At 34.9% G+C, this 18,676-nt stretch overlaps 1 protein-coding gene across 2 annotated transcripts in view; it reads left to right on the forward strand.

The window, feature by feature from the left end:
• The window catches only part of LOC101893658 (sodium/hydrogen exchanger 9B2), a 77,481-nt gene extending 66,135 nt beyond the window's left edge, over window positions 1–11,346 (forward strand). For both annotated transcript variants that reach the window (XM_005187672.4, XM_005187671.4), the window contains 4 exons: window positions 9,218–9,633; window positions 9,698–10,465; window positions 10,528–10,882; window positions 10,938–11,346. In XM_005187672.4, the coding sequence (XP_005187729.1) occupies window positions 9,218–9,633; window positions 9,698–10,465; window positions 10,528–10,882; window positions 10,938–11,098 (1,700 nt within the window). In that variant the 3' untranslated portion in view covers window positions 11,099–11,346. The remainder of the gene's footprint in view (window positions 1–9,217; window positions 9,634–9,697; window positions 10,466–10,527; window positions 10,883–10,937) is intronic.
• Window positions 11,347–18,676: the final 7,330 nt, after the last annotated feature.

The raw sequence follows: 18,676 nt of genomic DNA on the forward strand, positions 1-18,676 counted from the left end.
TAAATATTATGCGATCATCTCCAAAAGCTATAGGCTTCTATTCTGACCATAACTTCACCTCCATGAAAAATTTCGTGAGGATCGGGCCATAATTGCGATTACAAATTAATATGGATAGACGGACGTACATATATAGCTAGATCGACTCAGCTCGGCGAGATAGGAAGATCCATATACACTTTCCCATGTGGGAAATCAATATTTAGAGGTGTTACATAATTTTTGGCCCAATCAAACTTATAATACCCCCAATATATTATGTTGTAGGGTATAAATATTTATTGAGCAGAAGATATACCGAACCGAGTTTCACCGAATGGTATAATTCTTTTGAAAAAAATATATCCAATTTGGGCTGATATTAAACATATGGTTCACAATAACCGAAAAACCGAATGAATATGTATATCGAAGATATATACAAATCAGAACCGATCTCGATAAAATTTGGTATGATACTGTTGAAAATACATATGGGAACTATATTTTAACCGATTCCAACCAATTTCAATTGGGGTTGTCCTTGGCCAAACAAATATTGTTTAGAAACCTTCAGCTCAATCGGATAATAAATTTGACATTCATTTTTTTTCGCAAAAATACATGGACAGACGGACGGACGGACTGACATGCATAAATCTACTCAGAAAGTGATTCTATGAAGATCCTCAAAAGTAGCTATGGGTCTACCTCGCTTCCTTCTCCATGTTGCAAACAAATGCACAAATGCACTAAGACATAATACCCTTAACACTATGTGGTGTAGGGGTTTATTATCTCCTCTCGTAGAATCATGCAGACACTAAGTCTAAATAATTCTGTATATTTTGGAATTTGTGATATCCGACAATGGTTAGAAACAAAGAAAAATGAATTTTCTGCCGAACTCCATACAGTTTATATATTCACTATTTAATGTTTATATTTCTAATTCATACCAATTCTATCCGCAGCTATCATATGTAAATATCCTACAAGAAGGTGAAATTGTGCAAAAATATACAACCTTAAACATTTTATTATCCACTCCATTGAAAATATCCACTTAGTCCACTTAACAACCCCCACACACCATTTGGATTATGGAGCAATTTGCGGAAATAACAATCATTTCAAAATACCTCAAAAACAAATATCTTTCCAATTATCTACTACTGAAAGAACTCAATTTTATTGTTTCGACAATACATGTCATGCCGTTCTCTGATATCAAATGAAGATATGAACGAACGTAAGAACACAGAGCGTTCGTGGTAATCTCAATAAAAAAGGTACTTTCACCTCTGTGCCAAGGCCCTCCCAGTCCTTAACTTTTTCTGCCCAAGGCATTCAACAATAATGCCCTCCATGGTTTTGCATGTTTCATTTACGACTTTTTAAAAGCGTTACAATTACGATACAATTTTACGACTACAATGCTGCTTCAAAAATCGCTTTCTTTACGGAAATTTATGATGGCTTTTATTGAGGGTATATTGAAAGTGCTACTGGACTAGGACAAAGCACCCTTTGGCATCCGAATAAACAGAAAACACAAGTGGGCTTCGAAACACAAATCTGTATTGAAGGAACATGTGATTTTACTAGACACACTTAAAGGCGACCAAATAGATTTCTAACAATCAACTTTTCTATGGTTAATTCGTGGCTATTGACCAATGCCAACAATCAGACGCCAATATTTCTTCAGTTGAAGTGCCATAAAGATTAGATGGTAGTCAGTTTCAGTTTTCTTTTTATGGCGTTCTTATGTTTAAAAGCTATAACCCCCACAGATGATTGATTAGACGGGACATACCTATTGTTCGATTAGTGGCAATAGAATCGATCATTTTATTTCGAAAACTTGAAATGATTGATGACGATGAATTGATTAATAAATCACAGGGATTACCAAAAATAAGAATTTTACGATTAACTCCTTTATTAAGAGCTTATTGAAAGTATAACAGTTGAGTTGAATTATCGAATCTGAGTTGCTGTGGGGTGCGGGGCGAAAAACGACAGTACTATGTGACACAAAAACAAATCGGGGCGGAGAACTTTTCTTACAATGAAAAAATTTTAATTATGTCTAAAATCTCAAAATTTGGTTAAAGCTTTTTAGGGTCTATGTATTGTCTGAAACCTGTTCATACGGTATATTTTCAACCATTTTTCAAAGATGTTCACTTCATAACGACCCCGAAATATCAAATAACAGGGAATTCTATGGAAAATAGGAACTGAAACCTCGGGATACCTGCATATAGAGGTCATGTTTAATTTTTCTTCAATACACTTTTATTGTCTGCTTCTGGCATTGAACTCGATGTCTTAATTTTTGCACATAAATACTATACACACTCTGCCATAACTACGAAAATAAAAAGTTATTTCAAGACTTACACCTACATCAAATACGCAGTGCAAAAAAATCAATTTTTTTCAATAATTGCAGGAAAAATCCAGTAGATTTTGAATGTTGAACCGAAAAATTGAAGTCAGGGTCTCTTTGAAAGGTTAGATTGCAAAGTAACCTTTATCGAGGAGGAAAGTTCCCTTTCCACCTTGGAAAGGAGGGTATATTAACTTTGTCATTCCGTTTGTAGCATCCCCAAATATTCATCGTAGACCCCATAAAGTATATATATTCATAATCAGCATAAAATTCTAAGTCGATTTAATTGTGGGTAATAATTGGTTCTAGCTCCGGTGGCGAAACATTGTATGTATAGGTCAACGTTTTTGTATACCTCATTTAACGGTACCTCAGTATTTTGGGGTTCTAGCCCGGTGGCAGAACATTGAATACGTATTCCTATAGCGCACATATAACTATACCCACCAATTTTCGGTATTTTCACACATTAACTCACATAATTGTTTCAATTTTGTATTTTAGAAGATTTTATAGATGACAAGCCTTGAATTATAAGATTGTCTATAGAGGTTTTTAAATGAATTTTCGTAGACTATTACGCAAGAATTGTACCCCATACGTAGTGTATTTTAAAATGTTCTGTCTTTTTTTTAAATATATTTTAATCACAAATAATCAAAAGTTATTACGGAAAATAAATTCCCCAAAGTATAAAATTAAAAATATTTCCAAAATATCTCATTTTGCCTTTATTCCGATGACGTTGGATACAGTTTTTTTAGAAACAGTTTAAAGCTATATATGATTTGTTTTTGCTTTTTTTTTTTTAAATAATTCACATAATATAACAGTAAGTAAGTGAATGGTCAAAACTGATTAAACTAATGATTATGTCAAAATTAAAAATTAATAGCCAAATACGTTGTCACGATGGACAGAAACAAGTGTCTGTCATTCCTTGCCATACACGCTGATAATACCAATTAACAAGAATTTGTCAATATTAATAACAACAACAACAGCTCGCTTGGAATAAGTGTTTTCATTTGTATTTGGGTTAAAAGGGTATTATTTACAACAGTTATAAGCAAAGATAATACTGGCTGCTTCCCCCCTACTCTTGCCATCCAGTATAATTCAATATCAATTTAATTTTTCGATAAGTTGCGATTAAAAACCTAAACATGACAGAGGGTGTCAGTGGGCAGAGAGACTATCTCTTGCCACTCACCTCAATTCTCTGTGTGTTTTTCCAATTTTTTGTTTGTCTCTTTGTCGCACTTCTTGTTACTTTTAACAATTAGTGCGATTGACAAGTATTTGAACATTGTCTGATTATTGTATTCTTTATTTTTATTGAAATAATGATTGGGTGTGTACTAATTGAAAATATGTTTATACACACAAATGTGTACATGTATGTGTGTATGTATATATTTATTTGTTTGCTTGTTTAATCTTAACACCTAATTCGCGTCAGTAACTCCAAGTGAATGAATATCATTTTTGTATTTTTCCATTCGGTCATTACTTTTACGCATTGGTTTTCGGCTGTGATACATTTAGGATTTGAAGGTGTTAATTACACCGCAACACAACAAGGTGTTATACAAAAATCTATGCGTTTAGTTTGAAACACAGATTCATCGTTTATGTATTTAATCTATTTAAAATGACCCTGATTTAAATTATATTCATATACAAGTGTTTTTATGGATGTCCGCAAAGAAAATTGAATTTTGCTTATTTCTTAGGATTTTCCGAATTTATTTTACAACGGAAACCAGTAAAGAAAGTCCTAAAGTCGGGCGGGGCCGATTTTATGATACCCTACACCACTTTGCTAATTTAGTTGAGCTCCACTTAATAATTAAAAGTTTTTATGGGAGAATTCAATCAAACACGCTATGATTATAATTATAATTTAAAATTCAAAGGACTAAATATGCCGAAGCATTTGTATCTTTTAAATTCGGACTTGTATTGCCCATTTGGTGCGAAATTAATTTGAAATCGGATAAAAATATATATGGGAACTATATCCAAATCTGAACCGATCTCGATAAAACTTGGCAAAGATATTTCTGAGTTGTATTTGATATATTTCCCTGAATATCGTTGTTTCGGAGTGCATATTACGGCTGTAGGTCACAAATACAACAAATCGGATGAACAATATATATGGGAGCTATAACTATATCTGAACCGATCTTCACCAAATTTGGCATACTACCTTCTAGACTAAATTCGGTCGTATGTGCCAAATTTCATCCCATTTGGACAAATATTAGACGTTTGGTGCACAATAAAAAGCAAATCGGACGAAGATATATATGGGAGCTATATCTAAATTTTTACCGATTATCTCCAATTTCAATAGGGTTCGTCCTTGGGCCAAACAAATGTTGTTTGCAAAATTTCATCTCAATCGGACAATAAATGCGACCTGCATTTTGTTCACAAGAATACATGGACAGACGGACGGACAGACGGACTGACATGCATAAATCAACTTAGAAAGTGATTCTATGCAGATCATCAAAAGGAACTTTTTCTCACATGAGAGTGCAATACTAGACTAGGCGGTGGAAAGTCTTAGCACAATATATTTTGACAATAAAAGAAGTAAACAAACATTAAGTTCAGCCGGGCCGAACTTTTTATAACCTCCACCTTAGGGTAAAGGAAACATTTTTACATAAAAGTATCTGAATAAAAGCGTAATACTTATCAAAAAACCGAAAGTGAGTGAGACCGTTATATGGGCCATGCCAAAGCGGGAACCGTTATAGTCATTTTTAAACTTCAAGGATTGTCATAGGATTATTAAAATTCGTATATCGGTGGGTATCGTTATATGTGCGATATAGAAAAACATGGAACTAGATATTCAATGTTCTGCACAGCGATAGAACCCATTATGAACTAAAAATATCAATTTTTATTAAAATATTGAATATCGGCAGGTGCCGTTATAAGGGGGCTATACCAAAACGTAGACCTACATACAATTGTTCGCCACACGAGCTATCACCCATTACGAACTACAAATACCAATTTCTGCACAAATCCTTTAAAAATGTGCAAAAATCATCAAAACGCGGAATATCGGAAGGTACCGTTATATTGGGGCTACATCGAAATGTGGACCTATACATACAATGTTTCGCCATACCAGCTAGAAACCATTATAACACACAAATACCAATTTTTAGAAAAATTCGTGGGAAAATGTGGCAAAAATCATCAAAATATCAAATATAGGGAGGTACCATTATATGGGGCTATACAAAAACGTTGACCTATACATACAATGTTTCGCCACCGGAGCTAGAACCCATTATGACACACAACTTTTTTTTACCAATTTTTAGACAAATCCACGAAAAAATGTGGCAAAAATCATCAAAATACCGAATATCGGAAGGTACCGTTATATGGGTCTATACAAAAACGTTGACCTATACATACAATGTTTCGCCACCAGAGCCAGAACCCATTATGACCCACAAAAACCAATTTTTAGACAAATCCACGAAAAAATGTGGCAAAAATCATCAAGATACCGAATATCGGGAGTTACCGTTATATGGGTCTATACAAACACGTGGACCTATACATACAGTGTTTCTCCACCGGAGCTAGAACCCATTATGATTTACAAATACCAATTTTTAGACAAATCCGTAAAAAATGTGGCAAAAATCATCAAGATACCGAATATCGGGATGTACCGTTATATGGGACTATATCAAAACGTAAATCGATATATCTCATTTTCAATACCAACCATCCTAGACACAATACAAATTGTTCTGCTAAATTTTGACGCTCTATGTCAAATAATGTGGGATGTATCGTGATTTCAATAGACAGACAGAGAGACAAACAGACGGACAGACCAACATCATTAAATCAACTTAGAATTTTATGCTGATTATGAGTAAGCATACTTTATGGGGTCTACGATCAAATTTTAGGGATGTTACAAACGGAATGACAAAGTTAATATAACCTGCTTTCCAAGGTGAAGGGTATAAAAATATCAACATTTGTTGAACTCTGCAATAATTCATTATTTTATTTGTAATTCGTGATATTCCATTTGAAAACATAATTATTTCCTTTAAAATGCCGATTTTCTATTTATAATAGAATTTTTCCATAGAAAGATTTAATTTGTATTTCGATATATTTCATTTGTTAATAAAATTATTCCATTATTATAATGAGATTTATTCCAGTTATAATTTGAAATATTCCATTTAAAAATCTAAACACTTTACATTCGATAAAAGAGGCATTAGTTGAACACCCTTCCCTAATCATTCTTATTGATAACAATTCCAAATTTCAGGTCAACTTTTTTTATAAATAAACTAGCTGGCCCAGTCCGCGTTGCGGCCCGAAGTTTTAGTCTTTAATGCATAGTTTTTAAAGCATAATAATTCACAAATCTGGCTCACATAAGTGCCACAATTTTTAGTATAAATGATGACTCGATTAAATTTAAATAAATACGTCTTTTAAAAAACCTGATCCTATTTTTCAGTAAGAGGTTTTAGTTTTAGAGTTAAAAACCTAAATAATATAGCATATATATTAAAAAGTAAACATTAACTGTTTATAATAGGTCCATGTAAGATGGTTCTCTACACCCAAAGTAGCCTAGACACACATTGTAAGTCAAATCGATTCGAAAATATAATCAAAGCCCTCGAATTAGGTAGAATCAGGAGGTAATTTTATATAATTTTATATATATATATATGCCCTACTCCGAAATATTGACATTGAAAAAGTTCCACGAAGAGGTCTTTTACCAGAAGCTAGATGCCAAATAAGGGCAAAATCAATTGAAAAATGTGACCAAGACTCTCATAATAGCTAAAATCACCGGATGCCTTCACATAAGAGTTATAATGAAGCATGGTCCTATATTTATAATAATTTGAAAGAAGTTTTTTTCTAAAATTTCAAATTACCAACATTTGAGAAATTTGAAAAGGGCTATATCACAATGTATACCAACCTGATACATATTTTGTACAAATGATTCCTCATGTAACCCCTAGGACTACATCAAATTTAAAACATTATCGTAACTTTTGCGGAGTATAGGGCAAAATATTTGCGGCCCTTTGTGTATGGCTAAGCAGAATTTTTTCGGCAGAATTTTCCGAGTATATGAATCCTTTTCTTAATATATTTTCAGTTCACTCCACTATTTTGTATTGTCCGTATATTACAGTGCTTCTTAATATTCGGTATTTCACTGATTGAAGTCCCAATGAATTTTCAATTTTGAGTTCTCGTTGGATGGATTATTTCCATATCTAATCGAAATTGAAAATTTTGGTATGGCAACTATATAACAGCATGTATAGAAAATATGCAAACTTTCTCGATTTTTTCGGTTTTTTTTTCAATAAGAATTTTCAGTTCCAAAAGGAATCCTGAAATAATAAATAAAGTGGGTGGAGAGTCAAGATTACATCGTATGCTAACTGTGGAATAGATATCTTCATGATTTTGGCAAATATTAGGATTTTAGATAAATCGAAAAAAAATGGACGCAAAACCTAAATCGGAGTAGGACGAACGTTTGTACAAAAAATTATGCAAATCGGTTCAGCCGTTCTCAACTGATTCCATTACCAACGAACAAGAATTGACTTTTATATATAGAAGATAATAATTATAAATAAGTAATATGAAAAGTGATGTAGACATACATTCTGTTCTAGTTATCTAAGAGTGAAAATTGGTGGAAACATTTTTTTCCGATTTGGAGTTGGGGCGTAGATCTTGTACAATAAAATACGCATACATAGAAATACAAGAAATAATCTGCTCGATTATACGAATTTTCTCCCACTCAAAGCCGAGGATAATGCGTTCACATCGAAAATTTGAGTTTGTTCAATGTTTATACCCTCCACAACGAAAAGGAGGATGCATTAAATTCGTCATTCCGCATGTGACACCTCCAAATATTCGTCTTAGAGCCCATAAAGTGTAATAAATTAATGATCAGCATAAAACTCGAAATCGATTTTACGATGTCCATCCGTCATTCGATTGAAATTACAACACAGCCCACATTTTTTGGCATAGAGCTTTGAAATTAGACATCATAGTTTGTATAGTGTCTAGTTGGTATTGAAAATGCAATACATCGGTCCACGTTTTGGTATAGGCTCCATGTAACGGTACCTCCCGATATTCGGTATTATGATGATTTTAGTCACATTTTTGCAAGGGATTGTTTCAAATTCATATTTTGGCTGTAGGGGTTCACGTTGTAATATAGCCTCCATTTAACAGCACCTCCCGATTTTCGGTATTTTTATGGTTTTTGCCTCATTTTTTCACGGATTGGTCTAAAAATTGGTATTTCTAGTTCGTAATAGGGTCCAGCTGCGGTGGCGGAACATTGTATATATAGGTCCACGTGTTGGTGTAGCCCTAATATTTGGATGGTTTAATCACATTTTTCCATTGATTTGTCTAAAAATTAGTATTTGTAGTTCGCAATGGGTTCTAGCTCCGTTGGCAGAATATTGAATATTCAGAACTACATTCTGCTATAGCAAACATATGTAACTTCGTATGTCCTGTATTTTGACGATTTAAGTCACTTTTTCTAACAGCTTCAGCCAATATTTAAAAATTTCGGACCGTCCGAATTTTATCTTTTCATTTGAGCTTATCAGCTTGGCTCGCTCGAATTCGAGTAATTTCCATCTTCGTCTGCGTTTAGGGTATCACATAGAACACCGCACTCATCTTTGTCATTTCCTTAATTTATTATATAGTGGATCTTTAATATTGATTCTCTTGTTTGGTTTTCAGACAATCGTCCCTACAGAAGTTCAGCGCTGGATACGCTGAATGCCAAAATTGCTCAACATCAACAATCGCAATCTAACTACAGCAGCAATGTTGAGGAATCTTGGCTTTACACCTTTTGTCTGAAATGTCGTGGCGAGGAAACAACTCCATCATGGGAACCACCACATTGGCAAAAACTATTCCCCTACCCATTGTGTCCATCGTTCCGACAGTTTGCCAGAATTTTGGTTTTAATTTTGATCGGTGTATTATTATGGATAACTGCCTTTGTGATTATTGGTGATTCAGCTGCCCCTGGTGGTCAGCTCTTCAGTTTGGTGGTACTGGCTGTAGCAGCAAATTTCGGTGGCTATTTAATATCTTTGACAACATTGCCGCGTCTCATTGGTATGCTGTTGGTGGGCATACTCTTCCAGGTGGGTACATCATTTGTTTTTAGTACATACAGAAATATTGAATTGGAATTGTTTTTTTTCGCAGAATGTTGGCTGGACCAATTTGGAAGGAGACTTCTCCATAGTCACGGCTCACTTGCGTAAATTTGCCTTAACAATTATTTTAATTCGAGCTGGCCTCGAAATGGAACCTGAGGCTTTCAAAAAAGTCTATAAGACTATTCTCAAATTGGGCATCATTCCTTGGATTGTGGAATGTATTATCATCGGGGTGACCAGCCATTTCTTCTTGGACCTACCTTGGGTTTGGGCTTTCCTTTTGGGCTCAATTATTGCGGCCGTTTCTCCTGCCGTGGTGGTGCCTTGTCTTTTCCGTTTGCGCACAAAAGGCTATGGAGTTGCCAAGGGCATTCCAACTTTGATTATTGCCGTGGCTGGTATTGACGATGCCTTGTCTGTTGCCGTTTTTGGTATCATCAGCAGTGTTATGTTTTCGGATCGTGGTCTTGGCTATCAAATTTCTCAGGCCCCAGTTTGTATTATTGGCGGTCTGGCTTTTGGCGTAGTCTGGGGTTATATTGCCAGATTCTTCCCCGAAAAAGGTGATCCATACGTTGTGCCCATGCGAACCATTATGTTGTTTGCCGGTGGCTTGGTGGCTATTTATGGTAGCGAGGAAATAGGATACGAAGGGGCAGGACCCTTGGCTGCAGTCTTTGCTGCCTTTGTTTCAAATCTGTTTTGGTGCAAACAGGGCTGGGAAGTTGAGGACAATCCCGTTTCGACAGCTTTTGAAATCTTTTGGATGATTTTCGAACCAATTCTATTTGGTATCACTGGTTCCACTGTCAAGGTAAGTAAAAACTAAAACCCATAACCCTATCCCCTGATTTTTATTTTATTAATACTCTTTAGATAAACGAACTTGATCCCGATATTGTGTCCGTCGGTGTAGGCTGTATTATTGGGGCAGCTGTTTTGCGTATACTCTGCACGGCTGGTATTGCTTTCGGTGATCGCCTTAATGTCAAGGAAAAGTTCTTTGTGGCTCTTTCATGGATGTCTAAAGCTACCGTGCAAGCCGCTTTGGGACCCGTAGCTCTCAAAAATTTAGATGCGAATGCCACGGAAAGTGAGAAACACTACGCTTATGTTGTACAAACAATTGCGGTTTTGTCTATTGTATTGACCGCTCCCTTGGGCGCCATTTTAATTTCGGTTTCGGGCACAAAACTTTTAACGAAAACTAGACAGCCACAAATAACTGAAGGTAAGTTTGTGAACATAGTTTCCATCATTTGTTTCTTATCATACTTCCATTCCAGGTTGGCGCCGCAGTCACCGCCCTTCGATTCGTGACATCAGTATCATTGACGAGGAAGAGGAACGTGAAGATCCTGAAATTCCCGAGGATAAGGAAACGGCCGATAATACACAGACCAATACGCACATTCCTCCCTTCACATTGTCTTCCTACAACAAATAAGTTTTTTATTCTGCGTTCACTTTCTGTATTTTTTGTCTTTTTCCTGTAAGCTTTAGCATAAAGGTCATCCATGCTATGGCATCTGCATTCTTAGCTACCTTTCCAGTATACATTTTCTTGAAATTAATTCCAGTGAATTCATTCCAGATAATGTTCTTGTCCTGCATTGTTGTTATGTTATATGTTAAGTTAAATGTTAATTTAAAAAATAATGAATGTAAATAAATGTTTAAAACAACAACAATTAATTATTTGAAATTAAATAATGAAATGAAATGTAGTGGGATCTCAAATTTGCAGTGTGATTACACGTTTCAAAATTTTGTCGTTTCCATCGCTTAACTTTATTCCGCTATATTATGCAAGAATGCCTACAGTAGACTAATACGAGTACACATCAGTGAGTCCGTAACTTTTCTAACTTCTGTTGTTGTTGTATGCCGTACTCAGTTATGGTACAACCCATGGTACAATAAGGAGGTAGAATAGCTTCGTAAAACTACAGAAATACAGCCCTGAGGCTATGCCCGCTTCCTGTCAGACTCATTCAAAATTATATACACCAAGTTGTTTTTATATTTTTCATATTTTTCCTCAGTTTTAAAATGAGTTAAATAGCGCGAAAAATTAATGAAATCTGAAAAATATGATCGAAACTGTTCAATCTTTCAATTTCATGGCTAAACTGGTCAATAGCTTTAATGCGCGAGCCGCAATGTACGTGTCTTCCAATCATTGGTTTTTAATATATTTTTTTTTTTTATTTTTCAAAACAATAAATACACCCAGGATGATATAAAAAAACTGCAACAAAGTCAAACGCCATAATTTTTACTTTTTTTTAATTTGGCCATTGTGGGATGGTGCACATTCCTGTTGGAATGTATAAGGTCTGCGGACAAAATGTTTGCGTGCCCAAGGCTTTAGTACACCCTCCATAATATTTTCGCGATAATATTCGGCATTTATTCTGATGCCACGGTTGTTAATGCGAGCGAGCTACGCTACCAGTATCACAGTAACGAGCGACGAGGTACGAGACAAAAAAGATTTATTCACATTTAAATGCTGGAGTGCTCTAACGAAAGCCCATTGTGGTTTTCCAGCCAAATATAAAGAAATCACATTATCACGCTTGAATTCCATCACGAAGCACATTTTTTCTGGAAAATTCTCACCAAAATGCTTTTGGGCGCTTGTAAACATTTTCGGGGTCTTGGTCAATTTTTCCCATTTTATTTTTTTGCTTTATTTGACATCTTTGTTTCTAAGGGGTAAAAACCTCTTACCTCTTTTAAACTTTCGGAGTAGGTTTATCTTGGTCTTGGCCACATTCATCAATTGATTTAACTAAAAAAAGCAATCTTACATAATTGTCCACATAGGTATTTATTTAGGTATAGTCCCCAACCAATGTGTGGTCAGAAAAGAAAATGTTGTATTCTATTGAATTTTTAACCCCCAATGAAAAATGTTGTTCAGCTCTTTGCAATACCAAAAAATTGAGATGAGTTTTCACATGGTGCTATTATAGATGTTCTATATCATAAAGGTTTTTAACACTCAAATTAAAGCCTATGGCTGAAAAATAAGATCAACCTATTCAAAATATCTAAAACTGATGATAGGTGAACATCTATTATAATTTTTGCCATGAATATTTATTTCTATTTAGAAATTACTATGGAGTCATTACTTATAATAAAAAAAGAGCCCCTTGCATAACTCAGATCTGTTAATTATTATGCTTTAAAAAATATGCACTAAAGACTAAAAGTACAGGCCGGCAACGCGGACCGGGCCAGCCAGTCCTAAATAATATTGTTTCGATTACTTTAAGTATTTGGTATGTCCAATGTTCACCAAATAAACGTTTTGTTTGCCAATATTGTTTATAATTCCAAAAATTCTGATCGCATGATGTTAAAAGTTTTAGAAGGGCATCCTGGAGCTCATTTTTATACCCTCCCCCTTGGAAGGGAGGTCATTGTCATTCCGTTTGTAACATCCCTAAATATTTGTCATAGACCCACCTTGGAAGGGAGGGTATATTATTGTTGTCATTCCGTTTGTAACATCTCTAAATATTCGTCATAGTCCTCATAAAGTAAATATATTCAGAATCAGCATAAAATTCTAAGTCGATTCAACGATGTCCGCCTCTCTGTCTGTCCGTCTGTCTGTTGAAATCACGATACAGCCCACATTATTTGACGTAGAGCATCAGAATTTAGCAGAAAAATGTTTATTGTGTCTAGGATGGTTGGTATTGAAAATGATGAAATCGGTCCACGTTTATAGCCCCCTGCGGTGTTTTTTAGGGATTTGTCTGAAAATTGGTATTTGTGGGTCGTAAAGTATTCTAGCTCGTGTGACGTAACACTGTGTATAGGTTCACGTTTTGGTATAGACCCATATAACGATACCTCCCAATATTCGGTATTTTGGTCATTTTTGCTATATTTATACCGCACACCACAAGGTGGTCAGGGTATTATGTCTTTGTACATTTGTTTGCAACAGGCAAAAGAAAACGAGATAGATCTATAGTTCCTTTTGATGATCTGTATAGAATTACATTCTAAGTCGACTTATGCATGTCAGTCCGTCCGTCCGTCTGTCCATGTATTCTTGTGAACAAAATGCAGGTCGCATTTATTATCCGATTGAGATGAAATTTTCCAAACAACATTTGTTTGGCCTAAGGACGAACCCTATTGAAATTGGAGATAATCGGTAAAAATTCAGATATAGCTTCCGTATATATCTTCGTCCGATTTGCTTTTTTTTGTGCACCAAACGTGTAATATCAGCCCGAATAGTATAGAATTTGCACATACAACCAAATTAGGCCTGAAAATAAGTGTGCAAAATTTGATCGAAATCGGTTCACATATAGCTATAGCTCCCATATTTATTGTTCATCCGATTTGTTGTATTCGTTACCCACAGCCGTAACATGCACTCCGTAACAACGATATTCAGGGAAATATATCAAATACAGCTCAAACAGCCCCTTTACAACGGATTATTCGCATTGATTTGCATTTGTTCCCGTACAAAATTTAATTGACGCAAAGAATGTTGCCTGCGGACAAGCCTCGTCGATTGGAATGGGCCCAAAGAGTCATGGGTCCGTCGAATATGGGCAACCCTGTATATGAATATATATCGAAGGTTCCGTTGCATAAAATTGAACAATGTAAGAACCAGTACAAGAGATGCTACTGCGTTTAAAAAGGGCAGTCTCAACCAAGGGCATTTTGAAGGCAATCGGGTATCCGTATTTCGATTGGCTCCGAGTAAAGTTTATTTTTAAGAACCTAATATTAATTGTAAACGGTTAGTTTTAGTCTTCAAAAAAGCCTACACTTTGATATAAAAACAAGTAAAAAACATTAAGTTCGGCCGGGCCAAACTTTTAATACCCTCCACCTTAGGGTAAAAGAAACATTAGAAGAAATGTGGCAAAAACCATAAAAATGCCGAATATCGGGAGGTACCGTTATATGGGGGCTATATCAAATCATGGACCCATACATGCCATATTTCGCCACCGAAGCTGGAACCCATTATGACCAACAAATACCAATTTTCAGACAAATCCGTGAAAAAATGTGGCAAAAATCATCAAATTACCGAATATCGCGAGGTACCGTTATATGGGGGCTATACCAAAACGTGGACCTATAATTACAATGTTTCGCCACACGAACTAGGACCCATTATGACCCGCAAATACCAATTTCCAGACAAATCCGTGAAAAAAATGTGGCATAAATCATCAAAATACCGAATATCGGGAGGTACCTTTATATGGGGGCTATACCACAACGTGGACCTATACATGCAATATTTTGCCACATGCTCAGGGACCCGTTATGACCTACAAATACCAATTTCCAGACAAATCCGTGAAAAAATGTGGCATAAATCATCAAAATACCGAATATCGGGAGGTACCGTTATATGGGGACTATACCAGAACGTGGACCGATATATCTCATTTTCAATACCAACCATCCTAGACACAATGCAAATAGCTCTGCTAAAGACAGACAGACAGACGGACAGACAGACAGACGGACAGACAGACAGACGGACATCGTTAAATCGACTTAGAATTTTATGCTGATCATGAATATATATACTTTATGGGGTCAAAGACGAATATTTAAGGATGTTACAAACGGAATGACAAAGTTAATATACCCTCCTTTCCAAGGTGGAGGGTATAAAAAAACGTTGGCTTGCAACTTTCGTCAATCTACAAATTTTTCCTTGATTTGTGGTTTATTGTTTTATTCTTTTCAACTTATTTATTTATATAGATGTCACCAAATTTAATACCCATCTTTCAAACTTTGCACAGGCTTTTACATGGTACAATAAGGAGGTAGAATAGCTTCGTAAAACTACAGAAATACAGCCCTGAGGCTATGTCCGCTTCCTGCCAAATTTGAATGCAACAAATTTTTAAAATCAGTTAAAAAGCGGAAAATGAATGAAATGCCAAGATTTTCTTTCAAAAATATTATCTAAACAGTTCTACCTTTCAATTCCATGGCAAAACTGGCGAAAAGCTTTAATGCGCGTCTCGCAACTTACGCATCTTCCAATCATTGATTTTGAAAATATTCTGTTTTTATTCTTCAAAACAATATTGGCAGAAGTCGGTCACACTTAGAAAAAAATTGTAATCAGCTGGTAGCTCTACCTTACCTTTTTATTGTACCATGGGCTTTTATATCATTTTTAGGGTGATTGATGTTAAAAAGATATATAGACCTCATATAATATTATCTCCTAATATTCGTCGACCAAATGTATTCTAATTTGGCATTTGATGATTTCAGTGCAGTAAAATCTAGTCCTTTAATACGGATTTCCCATATAACATGCCGATTTGAGGTATTTTGAAGATCTCAAAAACTTTTTCGAGTTTATAAATCATTTGTCCAAAAATTACAATAAAAGTCCACTTTATGATTTATTTCCTTTTCCCCAGTACCTCTTTATATTCGTTATATCATCATATTTAATAGAATTTTCAAACCTCAATTATAACCATTAAAAAGGTCTTACAGTACGTTTATATATAAATGGGTTAACCGACTGTATTTGGATTAAAATTGTCATATCCATTACTTATACTTCAAATAAATCCTCTCAAAGCCGGTTAACCCTACAAAAAGTTCTAACGTAAACATGGCATTAGCTATGTTTTCCAAATCAAAAGTAATTTTGAATTCGTATTTTCGAATTAGAAGACCATGTTGTAAGGTATTTAGGTTTTACCAGTGTATAATCCTATGTCAATTAAACTATATCCGTCTGTGTATATCGTTGAAATCGCAATAAAGGCGAAATATTTACGTAAATCTTTGAACTTTTATACAATATTCCCAGGAAGTTAGAATATATCCGTTTCGTTTAGGTATAATAATACCACTAAACATTGGTCATTTTGCTTGTTTTTGTTACAATTTCTACCGAATGAACTGTAATTTGACATTTAATGTTTCCGTATTGTAAAATCAATGCCAACAATGACGGTTTACTATTGGTTTCCCATGAGGAATAGCCCCAATTTAAAAGTACGTCGAGATTTTAAATGTGTTGATGCTTTGAGAAAATTTTGGTATGGCAACCATATAACGGCATGTATAAAAAATATATATAGAATTTCCCGAGTTTTCGGTTTTTTATACCCTCCACCTTGGAAAGGAGGGTATATTATCTTTGTTATTCCGTTCGTAACATCCCTAAATATTCCTCGTATACCCCATAAAGTATATATATTCATAATCAGCATAAAATTCTAAGTCGATTTAACGATGTCCGTCTGTCTGTCTGTCTGTCCGTCCGTCTGTCTGTCTGTTGAAATCACTATACAGCTTACATTATTTGATGTAGTGCGTCAAAATTTAGCAGAACAATTTTAATTGTGTCTAGGATGGTTGGTATATGAGATATATCGGTCCACGTTTTGGTATAGTCCCCATATAACGGTACCTCATCATATTCTGTATTTTTATGATTTTTGCTAAACTTTTTCACGTATTTGCCTACAAATTGGTATTTGTAGGTCATAATGGGAACAAGCTCGTCTGGCGAAACATTGTATGTATATGTCCACGTTTTGGTATAGCCCCATATAACGGTACCTCCCAATATCCGGTATTTTTATGATTTTTGCGACATTTCTTCACGGATTGGTCTTAAAGTTGGTATTTGCAGTTCATAATGGGCTCTAGTCCGGTGGCAGAACATTGAATATTCAGTTCCAGGTTTTTCTATAGCGCAAATATAACGATACCCAGGAATTTGTTTCAAAATTGGTATTTAAGAAGGTTTGGTAGATGACAATCCTTGAAGTATAAAATTGTCTGTAGAGGTTCCCGTTTGGCCCCATATACCGGCCCCACTCCCTCTATGGTTTTTTATAAGTTTAACTGCATTATGAAAACGGTCTTACTGGTATACGAAGCTTAAAGTGAAACACGCTTGAATTCAGATACTTTTATATAAAAATATTTCCTTTACCCAAAGGTGGATGGTGCCATGGTACAATGAATTCAAGGTAGGGCAGAACTACCATATGATTTAATTTTTTTTATTTTTATGGCTTAATATGTCAACGTCATTTGCTTATGTGTGTGTCTTCTTTTCAATAATAAAAAATTGTTCAGAAAATATTAAAATTCGGGTGTTTTCAAAATGCTTATTGCAACGAATGCATCGACAAAATCTACAGTTTTTGTCGCGAAATAAACCATAAGAGACATGTAGAACTTGATATTGAAAAGAAATTTTGACCATTCATTCAGTTTTCGCGGTTTTAAATTATTTATTCAAAATCAATGCAACAAGTTGTTTGCTTTTTTTTGTTTTGATAGTAATTCTGACATTACAAGCCAAACAGGTAGACCTCTATACTTGCAATTTTTTCAAAGTTGACCTACCTTCTCTTCATTGTACCATGGATGGTACTATTTTTTCCAATTTTTTTTTTCTATTTCCAATTCCAAAAAGCATTCTGAAATAACTCTACACAAAATTCCATATCAAAATAGAACAATTGTTTTAGTTCCACAATTTTTCTAGAGGCTCTTCTCAAAATGTTCTTTCATGAAAACTTTTCCACCGTAATTACAAATAACCAAAAGAAAATTTGAGTTAAATCGGCCAACCGTTCTTACCATACTTTTTTTTAATTTTTCACATATGGAATTTAAGAAGTAGGTGTGGCCAGTTCCTCGGACCCCAAACAGATACCTAGGGTTGGAGAGAGAGTCAAGAGTATGTCGTATACTAACAGTAGAACAGATATCTTCATTATTTTGGCAAATATTAGGATTTTAGGTAAATCCATGGTAGAAATAGCAGGTAGCAACAGGAAAATTACAACAAAGCAACTTCTTTGGAAACTTGATATGTCAAAGTTGTAGTCAGAGCGAATTGATTTGAAGTACAAAATTTGGGCAAATTGTTTTTCCAATCAAAATATTGAATTAAAAATGTTCAAAATTGTTGATTTTTCTACTACAAAAGCAAATATTCAAAACTTCCAACATC

Source organism: Musca domestica, unplaced genomic scaffold (genome assembly GCF_030504385.1).
Source record: "Musca domestica strain aabys unplaced genomic scaffold, Musca_domestica.polishedcontigs.V.1.1 5, whole genome shotgun sequence".
Lineage (NCBI taxonomy): Eukaryota > Metazoa > Arthropoda > Insecta > Diptera > Muscidae > Musca > Musca domestica.